At 34.9% G+C, this 26172-nt stretch overlaps 1 protein-coding gene across 1 annotated transcript in view; it reads right to left on the bottom strand.

Annotated features, from left to right (window-relative positions):
* ACSS3 (acyl-CoA synthetase short chain family member 3) overlaps positions 1-26172 on the bottom strand; it is a gene marked incomplete at both ends in the record, with an annotated part of 130503 nt that overhangs the window by 16442 nt on the left and 87889 nt on the right. The window contains 3 exons of the mRNA XM_084254559.1: positions 4235-4298; positions 6808-6903; positions 22501-22604. Coding sequence (XP_084110685.1) covers positions 4235-4298; positions 6808-6903; positions 22501-22604 — 264 coding nt within the window. The remainder of the gene's footprint in view (positions 1-4234; positions 4299-6807; positions 6904-22500; positions 22605-26172) is intronic.

The raw sequence follows: 26172 nt of genomic DNA on the forward strand, positions 1-26172 counted from the left end.
TACTGTGTTGCTTGGAAATCCATGACTCACTGTTTTAATTCTACACTTTGGAACTCTGGATGCAACTCAGAAGCACCTTCTAAAATGCATGAATATTTTGTATTCATAACAATTTCAGATACTATAACTTTCCTGCTAAATTAAATGCCTGGAATGTGCTTCAAAATTAAAGAAATTTTCAAATTCCACAAGGACATGAAGTTTTCTTTTTTAGAGAGGTATATCCTATGAATGCAAGTAATCTATGAAAACTGCAGGATTCTTGTTTATTATATGCTAGGGTCCACAGTAGTTTAGGAATCACTAAAATGTCAGCCTTGTAGTTAAGGAATCCCCAGAGAGCAAAGCAGAGATTTCTACAAAGTCTTAAAAAGGAAGTGGAAAAAACAAAATGGATCAAGATTTTTTTTTTTCCCATCATTACTGTCTGTGAATTTAGGGTGAGTGATCTTGAATCATTACATTTGGTACTTGTGCAAACATGATTGGAGCTCAGATTTTAAAGAAACTCCCAAAAAAGAGTTTCCTATCTATTATTCATAATAGATTTTATAGTGAAGCAATAAGCTATAACAAAGCAAAAAAATGTGGGATTAAAACAATGAGTCATTATTTTTTATTGATTTACTTTGACATAGTTTGAGCCCCATACATTTCAAATGTTTCATACCAAATATTTCCCTCTATTCTTTATAATCATTGCAAGTATAATTAATGAACATAAATAGCATCCGGGAATAGTGCTCTTTCAAAGAATAACCCACTTAATTACTACACAAAGTAATAAAGAAATGCATGGGCATGAATAATTGAAAAGAATGGCTATTTATCTCTAACAGACGATCATTCCCTGGAGTGACTTAGGATGTCAGCTCAGTTTTCAGTGCTTCATGGACCCTAATCTTTTTGTTACTGGTGGCCTCACCTCATATCTATGATCAAACCTACAGTACACCAAATAAGAAAATGTTCTAACATTTTCTGAAAAGTGAATGGTTAATATTGCTTTTGAAATGATTTGGCAAGATGTCACACATTTAGTTTACATTCCTTCTCTTTTCTCACCAATCATTACATATTTTCAGGAATCATGGGAAATGAAAAAATATGACCTAACGTTTGCAAAGAAAATGAAAAATTTATAAAAACTAAATTGACAATGAAGTTGTTTTCATGTTAAATCATATAAAAATTTAATTAAACGGGGCCTCCCCAGTGGCACAATGGGTTGAGCGCAGCACTGTGAAGCTGTCTGCAGCCTCTGCAGAGGAGGTTCAATTCCTGGCTTGGCCAGGGAGATTCCCACATGGCATGGCAGACCTCTCCTGTCACTCCTGCTGCTCCCCTCAGCAGTGTAATTTGGTTGTCTGCCTGTTCTGCCCCCCGCTCTGTCTCTGGTGAATCCTCTCCCCCTTCTACGCCTCTGGCCTGTACCCCAGCTCTTATGTAAAAATAAATAAATCTTTAAAAAAAATCTCAAATTATAAAAAAAGAATTTAATTAAACATGCTCATTTGATTATCGCTCTCTCAAATTTGGGAGTCAACAAATTCCTTAAAATTTTAAATTTCAGATATTCTGGGCATTCTGGATGTATAAAACCATGTATAAAACCCAACTGCACACCATTTACATAAAGTGGTTCTGGAGGCCCACACATTTGGTCTTTGGAAAGGATCCTGTTTTTAGATTGTAGGCCTTCTTTAGAAAGTGGTCTACATGGAAAGAACAGCTATCTCTCAAATTGCATACTTATATAAAAAAACACAAGTTTTAATAAGTTGAAGTGTGTTTTTCTTTTTCCACTATTTGATTGACCATATATTTATTGTGTAATCTTGAAAAGTATTCACCATTTTCCACTATGGATAAATGATGTATTCCCTCAGGGAACACAGAATAACTATGGATTGACATAAACAATTCTTCTTGATAGATGTAAACATCTATAGATAAATGAAAACATCATATGCATACTCTAGGCAGTCTTTGGGATATAGGAGTATTTTTCAGGTTGCTGAGTTAGTGGAATGACAACTGGACATGCATTTTCAAAAGGAAGCTCTTGCTCTCACAGATAAAAAAGAATTCCTGAAATAAGGTTTCCAGAACTGCTGAATTAAAAACAAGAGGGATCTTAGTGATCATTTTTGCCCTGATTATTTCTATTTTACCTGTTGAATATAATATATAAAATATTCTCAAGTATCTTCTCTCACTACTAGCTCAAGAGAAGAGTTGTAGTCCAATGAAGGTTGCAATATTTTGTATCCTTAAATAATTTACAATGTACTAACACAGTCTTCAATCTGTACATTGACATTCCCTGTGGAGGATTACAGAAGGAATAAAATTCTGAATTGGTGAGAATCTAAATAAGGAATGCTTTGAAGCAACAGTTGCACTGCTTTTAAGTATTTGAAGTAACACTAATGGCTACAAGAAGAAATCATAGTTTATGTGGCCTATTGCTATATTTTATTATTTTGGAATGGATGTGAGCTAAAACCACCCATAATTAGAGTGACAGAATGCACAAGAGATTTAAAACTATGCTGGCATCAAATGATACCTCTGGGATCTCATAATAATTGCTTTATGAAATAGATGACTCACTTAAAAAATATATGTTGTTGGAGTGCTTTAAAAGCTTTCAAAAAAACATGTGCTTCCCTGAACAATCTAAACACCCACCCACAATCTTCTTCAGATTATCAGTTTCTTTGGCAAATCCTTCCATCATCCCAACCACTTCCCCCTTACAATCAGACTCTAAACAATGTTAAGTAAATGAATTTGGATTTAGAAAAATATGCATACAAATTATACATTCTATACTTCATTATTCCATGTTGCCCACAAAACATCATAAAATTTAAACTTAAAAAGTAATTTAGGTTTCCATGTTTATAGATAACATAAGAATCTGGGAAGAATTATATCCAATTGTATCATTACTCTTGTTAGTTTTCTGTAAGATTTAAATATCTCTTCCTGAAGAAATATATTGTTTTACTACAGTTTTTTATAAAATATTCACAGAATTTTAAAATGTTATACCAATCAGAATGACAAGTAATAAGAAACCTCATAAATAAGTGAGAAAAATCTTTTTTAAGATTTGACATACAATGTTCTTTACAGAAGCTCATTCTGGCAATTCTACTACTTAAAGCATAACATCAATCAGATGACAATATCATGCTAATCAAGTCATTAAATAAATCTGTATTAATCATTAAAATATATACTATGTGTTTCCCAAATTAATCAACTTCCATTTCACCTTCCACTAGCATAGCAATTTTAAAGTGTTGATTTAATTAAAAAAATTTAAATATTTCCCTTCAAATGTTAGCACTTTTTGCCCAGCCATTGGACAATGATGAAAAATATAAAGAATAATTATGGTATTTCTTAAGTCAGGGATTTTATGTTATGTTACTATTTGACCCATTAATGACACTTTTAGAAGTTGACTTAAGACTATAGTAACTATCAGAAAAGGAGGAAAGAGGACTATATTGCAAATAATTATTTTTAAGAGGCAGAGTAATAACAAAAATATTAAGGAGACAAGCTTAAGGAAAAACAGCAATATATATGAATAAACTGAATTGTTCAACTACCTAAAATAATGTAAAAAAGTAAAAGAACATATATATTACAAAATTAGTCTAGTTAATTTAATTTAAAAGTATTTAAAATACTTTTGTCATCTACATATTGCTAGTATAATCAGAAAAAGTTATTTAAAAGTGCAAGATTTATCTTTTTAAGAATTGTATCTAGGTGCCTCCCTGGTGGCCTATGGGTTACGTCTCAGCACTATCACCACTGTGGCCTGAGTTCGATCCCCGGCCAGATAGCTAACCCACATGGCACAGCAGACCCCTCCTGTCTCACCCGCTGCTCCCCTCACCAGTGTATTTCAGTCAACCTGCCTGGTCTACTCCGCACTGTGTCTCTGGTGAATCCTCTCACCCCCCCCATACCTCTGGACCATACCCCAGTTCTTCTATGCATAAATAAATAAATACATCTTTTAAAAATTTGTATCTAAATTTGTTCTACTTTATAGGCTTTTATGTTTAAGTTGCCAAGAGTTGGCACTGTGGATTCTCCATCAGTATCTAAGCTTATTCTATACCCCTATTAGTAATATCACTGTAATCACTCCAGTTTTCATTTTTATTGTATACCAACTCTTGCTCTTTTAAACAGTTTTACTTACTTTACTACAATATTTCCTAAACACCATGCCTTCAGTTTTTGCATGTTGTCATCCAAAATCATAACTATAAAATAAAACATAAAAATTAAAATTTGAGTAAAATGCATAATATTAAAGCTTAAATATTTTCATGTGTTTTATATTCAACTTCCAAAATGCTAGCATTAAAGGTCAGACAATGATCATTAACAAACATGCAAAAATATCTGACAAAATCTATAAAGACTACATGTTTTTGATTCCTAAAATGACCATTAATTTTCCTTTAGAATCCCTCTTAAATAAAGATGTTGTATTTCAAGCATGTTAGTAATTTCATAATGTATCTTTTACATCTATCCATGTATTCTAACAAGAACATTGAACATTTTAACCTGTCAAACTTAAAAGAGATAAGTAGTTTTAAACTATTTCAAGCAATAAAAATAATTTAAAGTCAAGAAAACTCCTGATTTAAGGCTTGCTATCCATTTATAAGCCTTAAAAGCCAATTTAACTTTCCCAAATCTGATCCTATTGCTTTTGGTGTTACACAGCTAAAATCATCAAAAGCTCATGTATCCACATCCAGTAACCTTTAGTGAAAACTAAAAATGAGGATATATCATCACCTCTTAAGCTTTGAAAGATCCTTTATATGGCTTCATCCATCTAGGTCATTGTACAGCTATGAGAAAAGGACATTGTCTCTAGAAATTAACTGCTCCCTTCTTAGTGTTCCCAGAGCACTTTGTTATACAATTCTATTCTGACAATTATTAGCTGTGTAGATATCTGTCTCTGACTAGATTGTGAGTTTATAAAGGGTGGTGACAATGACTAATTCATCTTTGTCTTCTCAGATCCCCAGGCCTGTGGGCAATTTACCATGTGCCTGTGAAAATTCCATTACCCCTTCAATTTCCTTATTGAAAAAGTGGGAACAATTCCTTTCTCATAGTGTTGGCACAAGAATTCCTTGAAGATAAAAAAGTGACCATCTACCCTAAGGTACTGAATGAATGTGAAATTAAGTGTTTCACTGATTGTTTTTCACAGAATAGTTTCCATTTTACTTTTGAATCTCTGAGTGATCACTAACCATATAAAAATCATGAGTTATAAAATTATGACTTCCTTGGTTATAAATACTTTAGTTCTAATGTTTACCCTGCTCTGTCTGTAAGCTTTCAGACAATAAGAAACTTCTCTCCTGAAATTCCAGGAAGCAACAGGAGTTAACTCTTTCTTACAACTGGATATAGAAATGGTTCTGAGATACTGACAGAGGAATGTGTTTAACATCTTTCACGATCAGCCCCTAAAAATATCTCAGCGCAAAAGCAATTTCTCTGATAAAAAGGAGCAGGGATGACAGAACTGTTCAAATGGAGGATTTTACTAAAGCTGGGTTCACCTTTCCATGCCTGGAAAAGTCACAGATGGCACAGATTATCTAATTCTGCACTTAAAAAAAAGCTCGTGTCTTTTTATAAATGTATCTGTTAGGCTAAATCAAATGGTCCATGTTTCCTTAACTTATCATTGTCCTGGATGGAAAATAGATTATTTTTATGTTAGAGATGCAAAAGTCAAATATCTAAACATTAGAATTTATATACAAATAGAAAATAAGCCATATACCTATATATGGCAATCATATTCTGCCCCCAAATCTGGATTTTCTTCATAAATCTATTAAGCTAAATAGAGTGACCTTGTAACTCAAATAATGTTTTTGCTTCTTTGTCCTTGTCTGGTAGATGCATCTGTAAGTCTAATACAAGTTGATATATCAGCAGCTACTAACTAAAGCTTAGTTTAGCCTTTAATACTAGCAGGTGTTTGTTACGGTGTTTGTGTTACATCACAAAACAACCCTATAAATCAGGTAGAATTGTATTTATAAATAAGGCACATGAATGTTCAAAAGGTTAGATGACTCACAGATGTATAAGTTATATAACTAGGAAGAGGAATACAGGAAAAGTATCAAAATACTGTAATCACTATCAACACTTAGAAACACAAATTGAAAGGATATTGTGTTTCATCGTCATATACCACAAGCATGGATGAATTTTTTTTTAGAATCTTTATTTTTGTCAACAAGGTTCTAAATTAAAGGGTAACGTATATAATGAAAATTTGTAGCTTTTGCAATAAAATAAGTAAATAAATTTAAAAAAGGGATTTTACTGTCTTCAAGATCTAACCAGCTGTGTGTTACCTTAGGAAAGTTATTTCTCTGGGCACCAGTTAACTGATCTGTAAAAAGGTAATATAATATCTGAATGAAATATACTTCACCACTAAATGGAATGATCTCTGCAAAGTGCAGAGCACCCAACAGGTATTCCATACATATTAATTCCATATCCACATTTGCAATGTGCCTTATAAAGAATAATCTTTTTTGATCATGACAGTCACTTAGATATGTCCTGCAAGTCTATGATTTAACTTTTGATCAGGTATTTTTAAAAAAACACATTAAGTTACAGGGTGTTTCATGCAATATGATTCACATACAAAGCAAAAATACAGCTAATGTATTAATATTACATATTTCAAATAATTATAGCCATTCTCACCATTGTAACCTGGAACACTTTTTCCTGCTTGCCCTGGAGGAGGTGACTTAGAATTACCTAATCCAATGCATGATGCTGTAATTGGAGATCCAGTCTCTGGAGAAAAAGATAGTATTTATCATTTAAAGTTTCAATGTGATATCATTGTTTCTTCAGTGAATGCACTGCCTCCCCTAAGTATGTCACAGCATTTAATTGCCTGAGGAATAGATGGATATTTCTATGTGTATTATTTAAAAGAAGAAAGTACCAGTAATTTATACCATAAAGTCATTTATAAAATTTAAACATACATATTTAGAATATTTTCTATAGTTGAGTTTCTTTAAAAATAAAAAAGATCTCTCTAGTGTTGCAGTTGTAGATCAAGAGACATGAACAATGGAGGATTATGTAACTGTAAGAGTTTGCAAAATAGGATAAAAAATTTCTAGATAAGTTGCTTTCTCTTGACTCATCTAAAGTTAATGTAACAGCAAATAAAAACAATGTGTAAGTTACTTCTGTAATTTATATTTCAGTCTCTGTGTTAAGTAATCCAAACATCCTTAAAAATATGCAAGAACTTTTTTTTTTTTTAAGTAACTATACTTGCTTTGAAACCTTGTACTTAAAGGTGAATTAAGTAGTGCTTTATCAAGTTGTTCACAATTTGCTGGACTTGTTGTTTGGACAACAATTGTTCCTGGACTTCCTGATGCTCAAAACATAGTTAGGAAGATATTTTTGCTATGCTGATTATTTCATTAACACCAGAAACTAGCCACAATTAAGTTGTACTAATTAACAAAAATACTTTGTTTTCCTTGTCTCAATTCATAACAGCCAGAATAATATCAGCTATTACATGGCAACCATAAATTATGAAATTGATTATTTTTTGTGAGGGAATGTATTTGTTATCATTGACAAATACAAACTTGGAGTTGACAGAAAGTTTAAAATCTGAGTTTTGGATCTGTGAAGGGGTAGGATAGGAGGGCATTGACAATGAAAAGTCTGGGAACTACTGACAATATTATCACACCAACATATGCATACATACCCCAGAAGGATTGATTGCCTGACCATCCAGATCCAAAGTAAGTCAAAATATTAAATGTATCTATTTTCCTAAGGAATAGAATGTATTTTTTCCACTATGATCTCTGTGACAATTTATCATGCATTCCTATTACTTTAAAATGAAGGGAACAATTTATTACTACTCTTTACTTTCTAGAAAAGTTGAGCATATTATTCACATATGGATGGTGGCTCAGCTGGCATCGATAACAGAATATGGACTTTTGAATGTTAAAACACAGTTCCTAAGTCCCAGTCCAGTGCTTCAAGAACAAAACCATATGGTCACAGCTGAGGTAAAGCAGTAAAGTAACTTGAGCAGATATTTCTGCTTAACAAGAGCTCTCAAATATTTTCATTTCATGACAAAACATGGGAAAGCATTTTATGAAATCTCTCCTCTAGACTGCAAAGCTGTCCATTCTCCTATCACAATCAAAGCATGGGAGGAAATCCACATATTTGGAAGCGTTAACACCATTTCCCTTTGGCTTTATAAAAATATCTAGTTATGGGTCTCCCTGGTGGCACAAGGGGTTAAATCTCAGTGCTATCAAGCTATTGGCAGCCACTGCAGCACAAGTTCAGTCTCTGGCTAAGGAGCTAACCCACATGGCACAGCAGACCTCTCCTGTCTTTCCCTCTGCTCCCCTTAGCAGTGTATTTCAGTAGATCTGCCTGTTCTGCTCCCCAATCAGTCTCTGGTGAATCTTTTCACCTCTGTACAACTCTGGCCTATACCCCCAGCTCTTGTGTGCATAAATAAATAAATAAATCTTTTTAAAAAATCTAGATATGTACCTGAGTATCCCTCTAAACTGACACAAAGAAAAAAGTTGTGATGATGACAGGAAGCAACCCAGTGGAGCTCAGCATGGAAAGAACAGTGCACAGACAAAGCAAACTGATGACAGGAACAGAAGCTTCTAGAACACATTAGGAAACACATTTGGAAGGGAACACATTCTCTTCACGATGAGTCTGTTCCCCTTGCCACCAGGGTGGGAAACAACTGCTAAAATAAATCTGCTATTTTAACAGTTTATCTTATGAAGTTCAGTTTATCACTCCCATCATCTGGAGTTCAAATTCTCCACAGTTCTTAACACCATGAGGCCTTGGTCAACAAGTGACTCTGGAACCTACAAATGTACCTGCCTGTGGCTCTAGTACTTGTTGCCTAAAAGATAAAACCTCACTGATTACGTCAGGCCATCTCAGTGTGGATTCTTATGAAACATGTTGTCACTCTGCTCTTCTTACTTTGGTGGGAGAAAGGGGTGTGGGAAGAGTGACAATAAGTGAGAATAACATCACTTTAATGAAGACACAGGAAAGGGACAGCGAAACACTGACAAAATTTTAAGTAAGCAGAAACCATACAAACTTGCAGACAAACCTAAGCATTTCTGTATAAAGATTACATATTTATAATCTTTTAACATTTAGCTGCTTGTTATTGCCTTATTATAAGTTAACTATTAAAGAGAATATTATTCTAAATAATTAACTTGACTGAATTTTAAGAACAATGAAAAGTATTATCCATTCAGATTACTTAGATAATAAGTTTATATTTTCAACATTAGTTAATTTCAATATCTCATTGACCTTTCCTTGATATTCACTTAGGGGATGTGGAAAAGATCTTTTAAAGGTAGTGACACACAAAGAGAACATTTAGACAAACTGACAATTCCTAGGACTCTAAGAACCCAGAGTCCAATAAGGGCCCGCAGTGGGATGAAAAAGATCATAATGGTTGTTACGGAAATTTCCTAGAAGTACTCCCAAAGTCCCATTTCAAAATTGTTGTAGAAACATCTGCTTCATAATGCTCAGGATATAATGAACTAACTAGTAGTTATCATCAAGAAGACAAGAAATCCAAGTATTACATTGTGAATAAAAATAGCTAAATTAAACAAACCAAAATATTCTCTTTGAAGAAGAGAACTGGATGCTATATTTGGAAAAACCTTCCCAAAGATCCTAACCTTAGAAACACACAATGCTTAGCAATTCACCAACATAATTTCTTTTAGTAGGAGACAACCAGAAGATGGCAGGAACTGAAGGTTGTGAAGAATAAGTTTCACTGATGTACTTATATTCACGCTGCATTGGAAGTAAAGACAGACACTTGACTTCTTTTATTAGCATCTTTACTGCCTCACTCCACCTTATTGCTCAGTAAATATATTTTCCTCAAAACTACTAATTCTAAAGGGAAAAAGGGAAGATAACTGTATACATCTTTTTTTCTAAATATAAATTGTTCTGTGTACCATGCCAGGTACTTTTTGCTTATATTATTGCATTTAATATAACCACAAGTCGACAGGGAGAAAAGGTAATAATATTCCTTTCACTGATGAAAAATACTAAGAAAACATAAACCATTTGTCCTGGTTCACACAATTCCTTCAAAAAAGAAAAAAATGGAATAGACAAGTGTACCACCTGTGATATTTTTCTTGTGAACTACAGAGGATGAAAAGGAAGTAGAAATCAACCAGACTGTGTCTACTAGATGAAGAAAATTTCTTGTGACAGAGAGTGAGCCTGGCATCCAATATTTGCAAATGGAGGATTTGTAAATGGAATCACTTCCTAGCAAATATTTATTGAGTAGGTGTTATGTGCCAAGTGCTATCATTAATACTGGGGCTAGAGCAATAAACAAACATGACCAAAATTCCTACTCTAGTGAGATAACATTCTAGTTAGGGTGATAAACAACAAAAACATGCAAAAGTAAAATAATTCATATGTTACTGAACTACAACCACTAAAAAACAAAGCATAAACAGGGATGAAATATGATGAGGAGAGATTGGCATTTTTCAGACAGTGACCACAAAGTACCTCCCTTAGAAGTAGCATGTCAGTAAAGGACATATACCATGTATATATATGGACAAAGAATCTAGGATAAAAGAATCACAAGCACAAAGGTTCTGAGATTTGTTCCTGGAGTATCTGAACAACAGTAAGTCAGCCAGTGGATTGAACAAGAAGGAATAAAGAAAGTGTTAATAGTAAACAAGTCAGAGATAGTCAGGAGACAGATCACTAAAAGTAGTTCAAAGTCCTTATATCTTAAGCTTTCAGTCTGAGTGGTATTGCAAGTTAATGAGGATTTTTAAACAAAGGTTCATGGATCACAACAATGCAAGTTAAATTTACTTAAATATCTGCACATTATCCAGTTTATATGGCCAGGTTTATTTTATTTGAAGTTTTGAGAGAGAAAGACTTTGTAAAAAAATGCATTGGATTAGAATAATTTATAGTTGATTGGTGTGGCATCCTGAACATCAAATAGCCAATTCATATGAAAACCTGCTAGACTGACAGAAGAGCTAACCACCAGTCAGGTGGTAAATGGGAGACAGACTGGCCACACAATGAAAGATAATCATTTTTGTCTTATGTGTGTTACTATGTATAAAGATCAATACTAAAAGGTGACTTAGCAATAATGAAAACCCTTAAAAATGCTCAGTCTTTAGCCCGATTGTCCCACTTAAAAATATATTAAGATAAATAAAATAATATTAAGATAAAAAGATAAAGGAATGTTTACTGAAGTTCAAAGATACTACACATCAAAGACATGATCACAGTGTAGCTTATGTTAGGGTTTGGACAATTGTCCAAAAAAGAGATTATTCTATTTGAAAGAGTAACCCAAAGTCATTCAAGTGCCATAGGAAAATGTTTAATGGAAAATAAATTCTCACAAACAGGAAATAATTCTCACAAAATGTTGCTTAGAATACAATTGTAAGATAGAATGCACAACTTAATTCATTTTTTGAAAAATAACAAACACTGAGTGAAAATATATATTTTGACAAGATACAGATTAATATATTAATAGAAATTACTGCTGAATGGAGAATAAAGGGGAAATAACGTTAAAGAATCCAAAAGTCTACATCAGCATCTTGAAATCTGTCCACTATGGCACATTAAAGGTGGCTGTAATTTTTCGGATACTTTTCCAACTAACAGGTGGGTTTTGTGTTCCTTCAAATTAAATTTAGGCCATCTTTTGATGCATTTGACTAGTAGAAAAGAGCAAACGTGATGCTCTGTCAGTTTCTAGACACAGGCCTGAAGAAACTCAGAACATTGTCTCTGAAACTTCTGAGTCACCATGGAAGTGAAATCAGTTCTCTGAATCCTCCAAGCTAAAAGTGCTGCTTACAGACATGCAGTCATGGCCCTCATGGAGCCATCTTCCACCCACTCCCAGGCATGGCCGTGCAGCCATCTTAGGCCCACCAGATCAGCCTCTTCATTACCTAACACTATCTAAGCTGTCTCAATGGGCAACCATAGACCATGAAATCCCTGCTGATTTCTGCCCTTATCACTGATTTGCAAATTCATGAGATATGGTTATTGTTTTAAGTACTGGATTTTGGAGTATTTTTCTTTGCACAACAACAGATACTTAGTATGATGCCATTAAATATATCACAAACTCTTTCGAAAAGGAATGCAATTTAAAAAAAAAAAGAATTGTGCATGTAATTCTATGAAACATTCTCCTTACCTGCAGTAAGGAAGAATCATTTGTATTACCAGGACCAAACGCAGTCCAGCCCCTGACATTTTGTGCTCAGAAAATATTTGCTGACTAGTAAATACATGCTTGTTCATGATTTTAAGCTCTGATGACTATAATTAAAAATAGAATCTTTAAACTAAGTGGGAAATCACAGAATTCAATCCTAAAATGAACCTGAAAACAGGGGAAATAGGAGAACTCAGGGAAGAAAAAAACTATATGTTGCTGTTACAATTCTGTTGTGATCTTTTCTTATTCCAAGAATGGTAAGCAAAGGTCAGTTCCTCAATAAATATTTATTGAATGTATTCTACTCACTGTAAGGCATTTCTTTTGTGGGGAAGGGAATGCTAAAGGTAGAAAGATATGCCAGACAGAAATAGCAACATGAGTAAAGGTTGAGATATTAGACTATCATCCAGGGACTGCAAGTGATTCAGCAGAACAGTGCTTGGGATGGGGATGAGTTGGCTAAAAAAGATAATAAGGGACAAAATGAGGGAGGTAAGCAGAGGTAGCCATGAATGGCCTTCCATGCAGCTTTAGGAATTTAGATAAAGGAGTTTGGGTACAATTCCAGGAACAATGGGAGATCCAGGCAGTTTTCACATAGGTGATTTGCTCAGAATTGTATTTTAGAAAATTCCCTCCCTTGCAGACTGGAGCACTAAGCTGAGAATTCTAACCCAGAGCTAGAGATGAATCAGATGTTGGTGGTCTGATCCAGCTGAGTAGCAGAGAAAGGTGAGACCAAATGTGAGTAATATATAGAATCGAAAGGTCTTGGTGACTGCTTGGATGTGGGTAATGAGCAAGAGGCTGAAGTCCAGGACACCCCCCAGGGTTTTGACTCACAAATAAAAGTAAGAAAAGTGGATGTGCATGAAGGTTAAGAGGGAGAACATGGTGGAAGGTTGACAGCACAACTCTAAAGTAAGAGTTCTTGCTGCATCTGGAAAGTTGTGATTTGTCCCCACTGAGTTTCTAGTAACTACACTTAAGCAATATGGATTTAGAAATTGGTGGCCAGCGCAGTGAGCGGAGTCCTGGAAATAAATCAATTCTGCAACCTAGGACCGCTGAGTCATATTAATCACAGCATCATAATGGCCATAGAGGCAATTTGTAAAGAAACCATTCCCTCCACTTCTGAATCTAGAGTGAGCTATAAATAACTCAAGTGGTGGTAGCAGAAAGAGTCAGAAACAGTGAGATATACACTGGTGAAAGAAAATCAGTTTAATCTTTGTGTTCATGAGACAGTATGATTACAGTTTAAAATACTTAATTCAAAGCAGCTAAACTTTTCGTATGGGAAACAGACAATTAATTCGTGCTATGAGACACTGGTCTTATCCTACTCCCTTGCCAGCACAATACCTCCAACCTCTAACTGTGGATGACTCAGTAGAGAAATGCATATATTGTCTGCATTTGAATTAGATAAGAAATACTGAATTAAAGAAAGCAGAAGTCAGGAAAAATGGAGAGAAGACTTTGAGCAGCACAGAACAATGAGAGTACAGTTCTAATCTTAACTAGTTAACGCTAGAAAACTTAAATCTCTACGATTATTCTTAGGTATAAATTGGGCTCTCACATTCTAGATTTACTTGAGTCTGGATCATCTACAGGCCAGGATGCTCAAGAGTTCCTGTATCTTCATGAGTGGAAAGAAAAGGAAAAGAAAAAAATGTTTATCGACAACTTCTTATAAGCCAAGAACTCAGCTGAATTGCTTATATGTATTCACTTAATTTCAAGTTTTCTACAAGCCCCTGAGAAAATTCATGGGTAGAACAAGGACTTGTCAGTGGCTACAGAATAAGCAGCCAAAAGAATTTAAACCCAGTATTACTGAATTCAGCACCACTTTTCACAAATCACATTGCTTTTCCAAGGAGAATCATCACCATTTGTTTTCCAAATTAGTACTGACAGCAAATGAGGAATTAGAAACTCTTTTGTTGGACCAATGGCCTCACAGTGTAGGGGTTTACATATAACCAGGGTAAATCAAATTTCCAGACAGAAAGCTTTGTCAAGGGAGGGGTTTTTTTCTTCTAGAGATCTACAAAACCATTCCTTATTTTCACATTTCCAGAATGAATTAAATATGAATCTTGGCAAGAGCAGGGGTATTAGAATAGATATTTCAAAGACCAAGCCAACTTTATATTATTAGTAATTGAATTTTCAGTGATTAGTATCTTATGAAAACATTACCGCTGATATAATAACAAACACAACAATGCTACAAAGCAATCATATATATCTGAGCTACTTTATGTCTGATAATCATATTTGAAAAAAATCCCAACTTGATGTTCTTTCTCAATAATAGTGTTATAAAGATAAAATTGTCTGATTCAATGACTGCTGTTTGAATTGGGGAAGTCATTTTCAGATGGATTAACAATTTGTAAACTCTTATTCACTTTCCAAAAAGCAAAAGCCTCACTCAGGCTGCCCTACACTTAACAAAAGATTATTCCTTCCAGAAACTAAATTTATATTGCTTACCTCTAAGCTTCTGCATCTCAAGTTATCAGTAAAAATTACCTACTTTAAACTAATGAAGATTGCGCTAAATAAGAAAAAAATACTGTCTCCAGGCAACAAAAATGACATCAGGACTTTTTGTCTCTTACCAGATGGATACTATCATAGAATCACTGGCTGAACACTGCAGATGTGACTCTGTATATCTGTTTCCTAAACTGCCTCAAATTTCTTTTTCATGAATGAAAAAAAAAGATGAATTTTTTATCATTTACATTGAGAAAAACAAAAAAGCTTCAGAGAGTAGTGATTCATCATATTACTAAAGAATCTACATTCTACCATTTGAAGGTAGAGTATGGGTGTCCTGGACAATCTCATTTATGCGGCAGTGGCAATGCCAGAGAGGCCAACTCAGTCCCTATAGTTCTACTGTTAATTTCAGGAGTCCAGTTCAATCCATCATCTTTAAAAACAGAAGTTTGTATTTCAATGAAACCCTATCGCATAGCCAAAATTTAATAGCCTCAAATTTTTTTAGGTAAAACTCAGAAGCAAAGAATAACAGAGTTATAACTGACATTTAGAAAAGCAGCATTTGGTATACACAGAAATATTTTATTCCAAGACCTGCAGATTGAGGAATGTTTGTAAGTAGTTATTGGCACCCAGAACACAAAGAACAGATTTTTAAATAAACATAGAGTCATCAGGTAAAGTTACCAAGAAGATACTTTCCTCACTGTCTTGTCTTGTCAGCCATGTAAATAAGTCTCTTATGTCTTAGCCCTAGGAAGGTATTTTTTGCATGGGACACTGGTTAACTATGTTTGGAAGAAAATCAAACATTTAACACATAGCTGCAAAATGCTTCTCTTTTTTTAGGGTAGAAATAATAACAGTAATAAAACTCTCAATGTTCAGTTCCAGGGATAAAGAAAATTCTCTATATTACACTAAACTTAAAACTCCATATCAACAGATTAAAATCTCTTGCAATCAGTAGATAAACAAAGATACATTAAAATGAAATGTCTAAAAATGCAAAGATAATAAAGGAAAAAGGCAATCCAAAAAAAGTGTCTTAAGCTTTATCAGATCACAAATCCTTAGCTAAGCAGTTCATGTTTGATCTACTTAAAAATAAGACAGTGCTGAATTTGAGGAAGAAATATTCCCATAGCGATCTCTGCTTAGGGTAATTGTTATTAAACTGTAACCAATTATAGTTTACATTTTTGATTCTTGAAAATAAAGTGCATGTCTATCTTTAAAAATCTTTATTAATACCTCACGATGACTGATTTTGAAAGTGAATGAACTATGGTGGAAGACAATGGGGTGATAGTGGGTGTGTGCTGTAACTCACACCTGGAAAGGTATGAGCCTATACCTCTGAGTCATATACAGTATTGTAAACCAATGTTATCTCAATTTAAAAAATCCTGGGCTAATGAAACTTCTCCAAATATAGCTATGTATAGGGACTGAATTTGGTCAGTCATTAAATTTTTGTGGTAAAAACTCTTGTCCCAGTTGTTCATCCTTAGGAAGTAAATACAACCAAACTGTGTAAAAGTAAAGATTATTGTGTCAAGTATCCTCAACACATTTTAATAATACGGTATTACAGTGCCTGTCCCTTTAGGATCAATGATTTTGATTTAAGAACTGACATGATTGAAGTTTGCTGGAGCCTTTGGGTCCACTTTAATAAATCCAGAATTATCAGATTGCGCTTCAAAGGAGGGGTTTAGGCTATATATAGAAGATAGTAATTTCAAAACTGGCAATTGCAATTAAAACCACAGCAGTTCAATCAAACGGGGAGAGAAATACTGTGATGATTCCAAGATATAAGAATTCAGCAAAGGGCTCAAGGCAGATAAAGTAAGATCAATAACTTCAATCATCAGCAATGTCTCAATCCCTTAGGTGACTACCATTTTCTCATTAAAATACATCTTCAGGGTTTTTAAAATTCTATGAAAAATTTTAGTTTTCCATTAAAGTGATGGCAACATAAAAACAAACAACTAAATCACCCAATGCTATTCAAGTTCCTGGTCATTACCTTTTTCGGTTACTTAATCACGACCTGCACATAAGGATACTTGAAATCTTTTTCAGTGCTTAAGTTCTGTATCTGAAGGGAACCACACAGATATGATCTGCCAGCAGATTGTAAGAATCATGGGTTATTTTTATCTAAAAATTTCACCAAGTTGGGGCCTCCCTGGTGCCGCAGGTGGTTGAGCGCTGCACTGTGAAACTGTCCGCAGCCTCTGCAGCGTGGGTTTGATCCCGGCCGGCTGGTGAGGGTCCCACATGGCGCGGCAGACCTCTGCTGTTGTGCCTGCTGCTCCCCTCAGCAGTGTATTTCATCAGTCTGCCTGTTCTGTTCCTCGCTCTGTCTCTGGTGAATCCTCTCACCCTCCCACGCCTCTGACCTGTACCCTGGGTCTTGTATAAATAAATAAATCTTCAAAAAAAAAAAAAACCTTAAAAAAAATAAAATTGTTAGTTTAAAAAAAATTCAAGTTGTCTGGTATTGAAGTCACTGTGGAACTTGAGTATTCTAACACTACAATCATTGTCTTTAATTTACTAACCAGTAACAACTGAGAGAATATAGTGTTTTCAGCCAGGATTAAATAACAGTTAAGAAGTGATAACGGTATGGAGAGAAAAAGAAACTTCATACACACTTGGTGGAAAGTAGACCTGTCCAAACCCTATGGAAAACAGTATGGTGGTTTCTCAAAATATTGAAAATAGATCTACAATATGATCCAATAATCCCACTTCACTTTTGGGTATCTATCAAAAGAATGAAAAAAAATATCAGTAATTTGAGGGACTGCATGCACTCTTATGTTCACTGAAGCACCATTTGCAATAGCCAAGTAATGAAAATAGCCTAAGTGCACAGGACAAAGAAGTGGATTAGGAAGATATGGTATATAAATATAATGTAATAACCAAGCTTTTAAAAAAAATGAATTATTGTCATTTGTGACAACATACATGGAACTGGAGGGGATAATGTAAAGCAAAATAAGTCAGAAGGATAAAGACAAATACCAGATGATTTCATTCATATGGAATACAGAGAAACAAAACAAAGGGACAGAAAAACTGAACTCTGGAAATCTGACTGCAGGGCATCCCTGGTGGCGCAAGGAGATAAGATGCAACCTATGAAGCTATCTGCAGCCACTGCAGTACAAGTTCAATCCCTGGCCAGGGAGCTACCCACATGGCACATCAGACCTCTCCTGACTCACCCACTGCTCCCCTCAGCAGTGTATTTTAGTCAATCTGCCTACTCTGTTCCCCACTCTGTCTCTGGTGAATCCTCTCAACCCCATCCCCACCCAGCACCTCTGGCCTGTACCCCAGTTCTTGTATGCATAAATAAATAAATCTTTTTTAAAAAAAAGAAATCTGACTGCAGACCTGAGGCTACCAGAGGAAAGGGTGGGGGTGAGGCGCAAAGTTGGGAAGGGGGCCCAGTGGATTATGATGGAGGATGACTGGTGCTTCCGTAGAGGATGTGGTATAGTAACATACATCCGAAGAGGTGTGAACCTATACCCCTAAATCATACACAATATCATAAACCAAAATTGCCCCCATAAAAAATAATACAATTTAAAAAAAAAAAACCAATGAATTATTTTTTTAAGATTTATTTATTTATACAAGCACTGGGTATAGTCAGAAGCGCGGGAGGGTGAGACAATTCACCAGAGGCAGAGCGGAGAGCAGAGCAGAGCAGGCAGACTGATGAAGTACACTGCTGAGGGGAGCAGCGGGCGGCAAGAGAGGTCTGTGCGCCATGTGGGGCCCTTGCCCTGGGATCGAACTGGCGCTGCAGAGGCTCCGGGCAGCTTCGCAGCTCAGTGCTCAACCGCTGTGCCACTGGGGAGGCCCCCAAAAAAATACAATTTAAAAAAAAAAACTGACAAAGGGCAGAGGAGAAGTAAATGAAAGAGGAGAGTGAAAAAGATATGGGAGAAAGGAATAAAACCACTAAAGGGAATAAGTTCTATTCTATTTTGGGTTTTAGTAGTTAGCTTCTGAAGTTGAAGGAATTTTTTTGTAGTAGGACATGTACTCACAAATGAAACAACTCTTTTATTGTCATCTTAAGTAAGGAACATAAAGGTGCAAAGGACACAATGATTGCACTGACTGTTCTTTCTAAAATTGTGCTTCTTGTTTGATTTCTGAAAAATCTTTTAGTACAAAAAATGATCTATAACAGCACAGTTCTTCCTGTTTATTTTTTTGTACATGAATTACCATATCTTGGTATGGTAGAAAAATTATCTATTCTCTTAATTTTTTCTTTTTTAAATTTTGGTTTTGTACCTCTTTTCTCTATATTTTAAAAAGAAAATGAAAATTCCAGTCAATAATCCACATTTTCCATCATTCTATGGATAAATTATCATGAAGAAAAAAACATGTAGATGAACAGTAACTTTTACCCACATTTGTGAATCTGAATTCATAATCTTCAATTAAATACAACTATCCTAAAGATAGCAAGACCAATTTCTTTCATGAGAGTGTTAACTGTTTACATTATTACAATCCAAAACATGGGTTTAGTGTCTCAGTGGTGTCAAACAATGAATTTTCTTCATGAAAATGCTTCTACAAGGGTTTGATTTGTTCTTGGATTTTCCAGACTAGTTCACAATTTAGAATCTTAGATATTATTTAAATCAGATTCCAAAATGTGTTACTATTAATGGATCAAAAGAGGATGTTAGTCACTAGAAATCTGTTGTTGATAATACAAATCTCACTTGTGTAACAAAAACAACATGGTAATATAAATGAATTGACTACAGAGTGCCTTCTTATAACCCAAGTCACAGTAACTAATCAATGTTTATTCATACACTTTAGTTACTTAACATATCCTTTACTAATTCCAAATTATACACCACAATTTCTAGACAGCTCATTTGTACACATATATTAATGTAATCAGAGAGAAAATTCATAAATTATACATTATAAGGAAGGCTCATGAAAATGTGCAATTGTATTCTAACAAGTCAGTTTGTGTGTCAATAACAAGGGAGACCTGTAGAGAATTTGAAATTTGAAATAAAAAAAAAAATATTCCTTTGGTCAAACCTTAACCTTCCCTCAAATGTTAGCAGCTTACTAGCATACCTCTTGGGAAGTGCATCCTTATCCATTTGACATTACGATTTGCTATCAAACATTAGAAAATTCATGAATGTGCACGAAATATTTATTCTTTTTTTGCCCTGAGAGTTAATAATAATCCATAGGCATTTCATTTTCCCCTAGTGATTACTTGTAACTTGATATCACCTTAAGATAAATTTGATATCACCTTAAGAAGGTTGGACAGTTGCAACCTTAAGAAAGGTTGGACAGTTGCAAATGCTAAATTTCAGTATCACTTTGTAATTACAGCAATATACAATTTTGAAAATAATGAACTGAAGTGATGAATAAAGATTCTAACTAGATTTTCTGTTAACAGCTAACATCTGCATCACCTAGGTTGAATTTATTTAAGAAAATATGAGGCTACCTACATACTAGTTAGGCTATCTCCCTACACATATGTAGGCATGTGTATACTTTAATTGGTAAAATATCAAATGCTGTAAAATTGAATGGGGAGGATGCAAAGAATCAGTCATTATTAGTAGAAATCCACTATGTTTTCCACAGTAATAAGCACCCATTCAAAGTTGATTAAAGTGACAGCACACTGACATGATGTGGCTATTAATTCCTTTTGAACAACACATTAAAGAAAAATTGCAAATTCACATGAAGCTCAGCACCCACCAGGGACCTCATATACTTGTTTCTCAGGCTTCAGTGAGCTTGTCTGTAAGCCTGGATGCACTAACTACATGCATCTGCACAAGCTATTATGTAGAAAGATATCAATAAGAAAAAGAACCATAATTTTATTTATTGCCATGTTGGTTTCCTTCAGTAAGCTTTGGCATTGTCACCTTTACGAAGGGAAAAACAAAACTTCCCTGCAAGTATTTATGTAAGGTCATTTGTGTGGGAAAAATTAACTCTCTATTTTAACCAGGAACAGAAAGCCATCTTATAGGTGGCAAGGTCTTTTCTTCTTCCTGCCCAAGACAAGAGCTGTTAAAACTGTCCTGGTGAAAAGGGGATGCATCATTTCTATAAAGATTCATTTGTGTTTATGAATTTCCACACATAGGATTGCTCTTTCTCCAAATTCAGTCTTATCTTTCTTATTCTTTAAATTTAGATAAGAAATTTCTCCCTTAACAAATCAAACTAGAGAGTAGATGATCTCCTTTTGATTTTTGTGTTATTTAAGGAATGTGTATTTTGCACTGATCATTCACTTTATATCTCATATTACAAAATATATAGAAAACACATTTTTCAAAGAATAATACCCAAGGAGATAATACAAAAGTATAGTTTATCGTAAAGAATTCTGAGCTATCAAACACTAGCTTCAGTCTTAGTTACTCATTTGATCTTCTACACTCTAGTCATTTAAAACCTCAGAACTAATTTTTGCAAGTATCTTTATTAATGTTTTTAATCAAAATTTGATTCTGTCCCAGTTACTCAGAAGGGAATTTTGAAAACAATAATATAAAAGGGTGGCAAATTAAATCACTGATCTAAGCAGAATTGAATTAAAATATGCACATATTTAACTCCACATGTATTATTAAGCTCATGGCTACTTTCAGCAGGTCAAATGGAAAACCCACCAATATCTTCATATTCAGTAGGAGATTAGATTTCAGATAATCTACTCACTCTCTTACATATACAATCATCCCTCAAAATAAAGAGCAGAATGTTTTTTTATTTGTGCTAAAGTTTATATTCTATACAATTGATATTATAATTTGTTTCCTGTTGATCACTTAGTGGGAAGAAAATAGAGAATAAGCAAAATAAGTAAATAAATTACATATATAATAGTAAATATTTTGGAGAAAAATTAAATTCTCTGTATTGAATGCTAAGAAGAAGAAATGTGAGGGAGGTTGAGAACCACAGAAAATCCTACTAAAGAAACAGCCCTTTAAGAAAAAAACACCAGGAGCAGTGTTCAGGGTGCTTAGGAAAGCAGAGAGCACAGAGATGAGTGATAAGGACAATTTAAATCAGGACAGATAATAACACAGCTGCTATAGCTCAAAGCGTGTAGTGAAGATGGGATGACTCCAACATACACTTCAAAAGAAAATCTGAGATATAGTGACTTACTGGGGAGAGGAAACAAACAGGAAGAGAAACAATAGGTCTTCGTGTTTTATATCTAAGACCAAGAAAATGGTGACATCAACATCATTTGCAAAGACAGTTTTAACAATAAGACAATCAACAGATTGGTTGTTTCCACTGACACCTAAGACAACTAAATGCTGAGTTTGTACTCAGTGTTCAGAGTTCAAAATTTCCTCCAGTTCTTACAGTGATTATGAGCATTTCTGCTATATTTAAGTACATGCTTGGAAAGTGCTCACCTGTTTGCCACCAATGGTCCAGGACAGGTACTCTGAAAACCTTTTTGGACCATTCGAGTGTCTCTATATCACATCGCTCTCCGGCCACAAATAATGTCTTGAACCTGAATATAAAAGAGTAAATTCAAATCAGTCATTGAAAATGAAGCTGAATGATTTCATCTACATGCTCGAAAACATTGTAGAATCTAACAACATTAATTACATCAAAGGAAAAACAGCCACATCACTACCTTATCATACTGTACAATCATGAGACCATTATTAGTTTTAATGCAAATGTAACCAAATGCATACTGCAGCATTGATGTAAGATGTTTCAAAAGTAGAATTCACAGCTTCAGCTCAATTTTGAGAAGGGCAGTGAGTTAATCTTTGTAATATATCTGTCATATTAATCGAATGATCAAAAATGAAAAACCTTCCTGCCCTTGACATTAATTCTGCTAATTTTAGCTCCAAGTTTGATCCTGTATTCTACTTAAGACTATATCAAATTACATTCACAAGTATCAGCTAAGCAGCAAACATGACCATAAATATAATGTAGTTGCCCCTTCTTGTGGTAAAGAATATTCTAATTTCAAATACATTTCTCCTATTCTAAATCTTATATAAGAAAAAGTAGCTTGTTAAAAAGTAAAATGCTATCATGGCATTCTAAGTTAAAAAGGTTCTTATAAAAAGGAATACAAGGCTATGAAGAGGTGAGGAATCTTTGTCAGGGAGCATTAGACCACCCAATAGAGAAGATGAAATAGAAAATTAGGTTGGCATCAGTGATAGTTCATTAAGAGAATGACTGTTTATTCCATTCTCATGCCCCCATGACCTTTATGACAAAGGGGGAAAAAAGAATATGTGTATGGAGACTTAATCATTATTATTCAATTAAAAAACAATCAAACAATTAAATACCTGCCCAATCATCCTGAACAATGTTTCCTACCATACTTTAAGTTATCGCGTTATCTCGTGAAAATTTAAGGAGATTCAAATACTTTCACTTCTATACTTCAACCACATGCTGCTCCTGTCTCTACTATCAATATGTATCTCTTTCTATAATTCTTTGCTTCTTGTCTATTTCCCACAATGGATTATGAGTTCCTTGGTAGCATTCATCTTGATGACCTCAATACCAAACGATTATTCTGGTACTGGGGACTTTTGGGTACTTAAAAACCTGAAAGGGGGTCCTCCCTGGTTGCACAAGAGGTTAACGCTCAGCACTATGAAGCTATCAGCAGCCACTGAAGCATGAGTTAGATCCTTGACCCACATGGCACAGCGCAGCAGACCTCTCCTGTCTTGCCTGCTACTCCCCTCAGCAGTGTATTTTTGTCAGTCTACCTGTTCTTCTCCCCACTCTATCTCTGGTGAATCCTCTCACATCACCACCCCCCATGCACCTCTGGCCTACACCCCAACTCCTGTATGCATAAATAAATAAATCTTTAAAAAAAAAACTTGAAAGGTAAAGTATAGAAGTGGGGAGTTGGAAATTTCATTTCAGTTAATTTATTCTTTTAAGTAAAAGAGGAGGCATGTTGTTTTGCAAGAGTGTAGAAATTGACAAAAGAAGAATGATTTGAAAAGAGAAAAGTTCTGGCTATTTAAGGAAAGTTTGAGTTTCATAATAGTGAAAGAACTAAAGAGCAGACACTGGCTTTCATGAACTCAATTAGCAGTCTAGGGGGCTCAGTAGGGATAGTAAGTTGAATGTATGAAACCTACTTTGATTCAAACAAGGTCTATCTTGTCTCTTCTGGCCAGGTTGAGACTTCAACATACTCATGAGAAATGTATTTACTTCTAAATGTTTAACACAGGAGACATGAAACAATAACAATATCTGAAGTAGTAAAGGGGGGAGTGATTCATGATAATGAGACCTGTATACTCTCCCTGAATTCCTTATGAAATTATTCGACTCAAATAAAACTGAAAATGAAGTAAAAGGGAAAAAGAAACAGTAATGCTTTCATATTAATTTTAGTTCAAAATAGATAAGAAGCTTCATAGAAATGGATAAAAAGCTAAAGATCAATTCTGGGAAGACTTTTCAGGTAATAAAGTAAGGGCAGAAGAAAAATAAAGTGACTTTTTCAAGGCTCATAAGTTACCAAACAAGTGAAAATTACTCTTCATTGTGCCAACAGAAGTTAAATAAAAATCGATTATTTCAGTGATGCCTCATCGACTTCCAGTTCACATGACAGAATATCATTATAATTTGCCATTTATGTCCCTATGGTTATCTCCATCTTTCCTTTATTCTACTTTCTTCTCCTTGTTCTCTACCAGAATTCACTCTCAAAATGTAAACACGGCCATGTTAATATTATGCATGAATTTGACTTCTGTCAATGACTGACTAGCATTTTGCAGCAAGATTATATTAATCTGTCTCTCAAGTATAAGGAGGAAAGCTGAACAAAATGTAAAAAAGAAACATGTCTTAAAGGTATCGAAAATTAACAGGGCAATGAGCACTTTAGACATTAAGATTCCAAAAAGTAAAATGGACAGAGAAGAAAGTCTGACATTAATTTGCCACTTTTCCTACTTTGAGATATTTGTCAAGACAAACATTGGTAGGAAAACTGACAAAACGAACAAAAGCTGTGTTGGAGAGACTTGGTAAATGAACAATCCTTTTTTAGCCATCACAATTTCTTGGGAAAGAAAAATTGGAGTTCAACACCCACAATATTTAAAGAGTTTTGTAAAACATCGAAGCTTTCAATGGCAGAATGAAAGTGATCCCAACAACAGAGAAAAAAATAGAAAGAAACTTTTCAAATATCAAAGTCTAGCTGCAAATCAACTAGATCTCTAGCTGGATCAATGTGATCTTCCTTTATGTTAATGATCCGCCAAAATAAAGATTATTCTATGGGACTGTAAGAACATCCAGAATCTCAAAGTAACTATATTAATTTTTCACACGCAATGGCCTATTGGGAAAACAGCTCATATGACAGAAGAAAGAAAAGAGATATTAGAAAACATCCACACACGGGCCTCCCCTGGTGGCGCAGCGGTTGAGCGCTGGGCTGCAAAGCTGCTCACAGCCTCTGCAGCGCCGGTTCGATCCCCAGCCACCGGGCGAGGGTCCCACATGGCGCACAGACCTCTCCTGCTGCCCGCTGCTCCCCTCAGCAGTGTACTTCGTCAGTCTGCCTGTTCTGTTCTCCACTCTGGCTCTGGTGAATTCTCTCACCCTCCCGTGCTTCTGACTGTACCCAGTGCTTGTATAAATAAATAAATAAATAAATAAATCTTTAAAAAGAAAACATCCACACAGAAAGCCAGGTAATTTTGTTATCAGACAGTGACTTCAAAATACCTTTGAAGACTATGTACGTGAACTAATGACTGATGCCAAAAAAGGAATAGGATATCATAATAAAGAATCAAATAGAAATTTTTAAGCCAAAAAAGTAAGCTTATAAATGGAAAGGCTAGATACTGCTGTAGAGAAGACTGAAGATCCAAAATACAGATTTAGGGCCTCCCCTGGTGGTGCAGTAGTTGAGCGCTGGGCTGCAAAGCTGCCCGCAGCCTCTGCAGCGCTGGTTTGAACCCAGGTCGCTGGCGAGGGTCCTACATGGTGCACAGACCTCTCCTGCCACTACCACTGCTCCCCTGAGCAGTGTCCTCCGTCTG

The sequence above is a fragment of the Talpa europaea genome (genome assembly GCF_964194135.1).
Source record: "Talpa europaea genome assembly, chromosome: 15".
In the NCBI taxonomy this organism is placed as follows: Eukaryota; Metazoa; Chordata; class Mammalia; order Eulipotyphla; family Talpidae; genus Talpa; species Talpa europaea.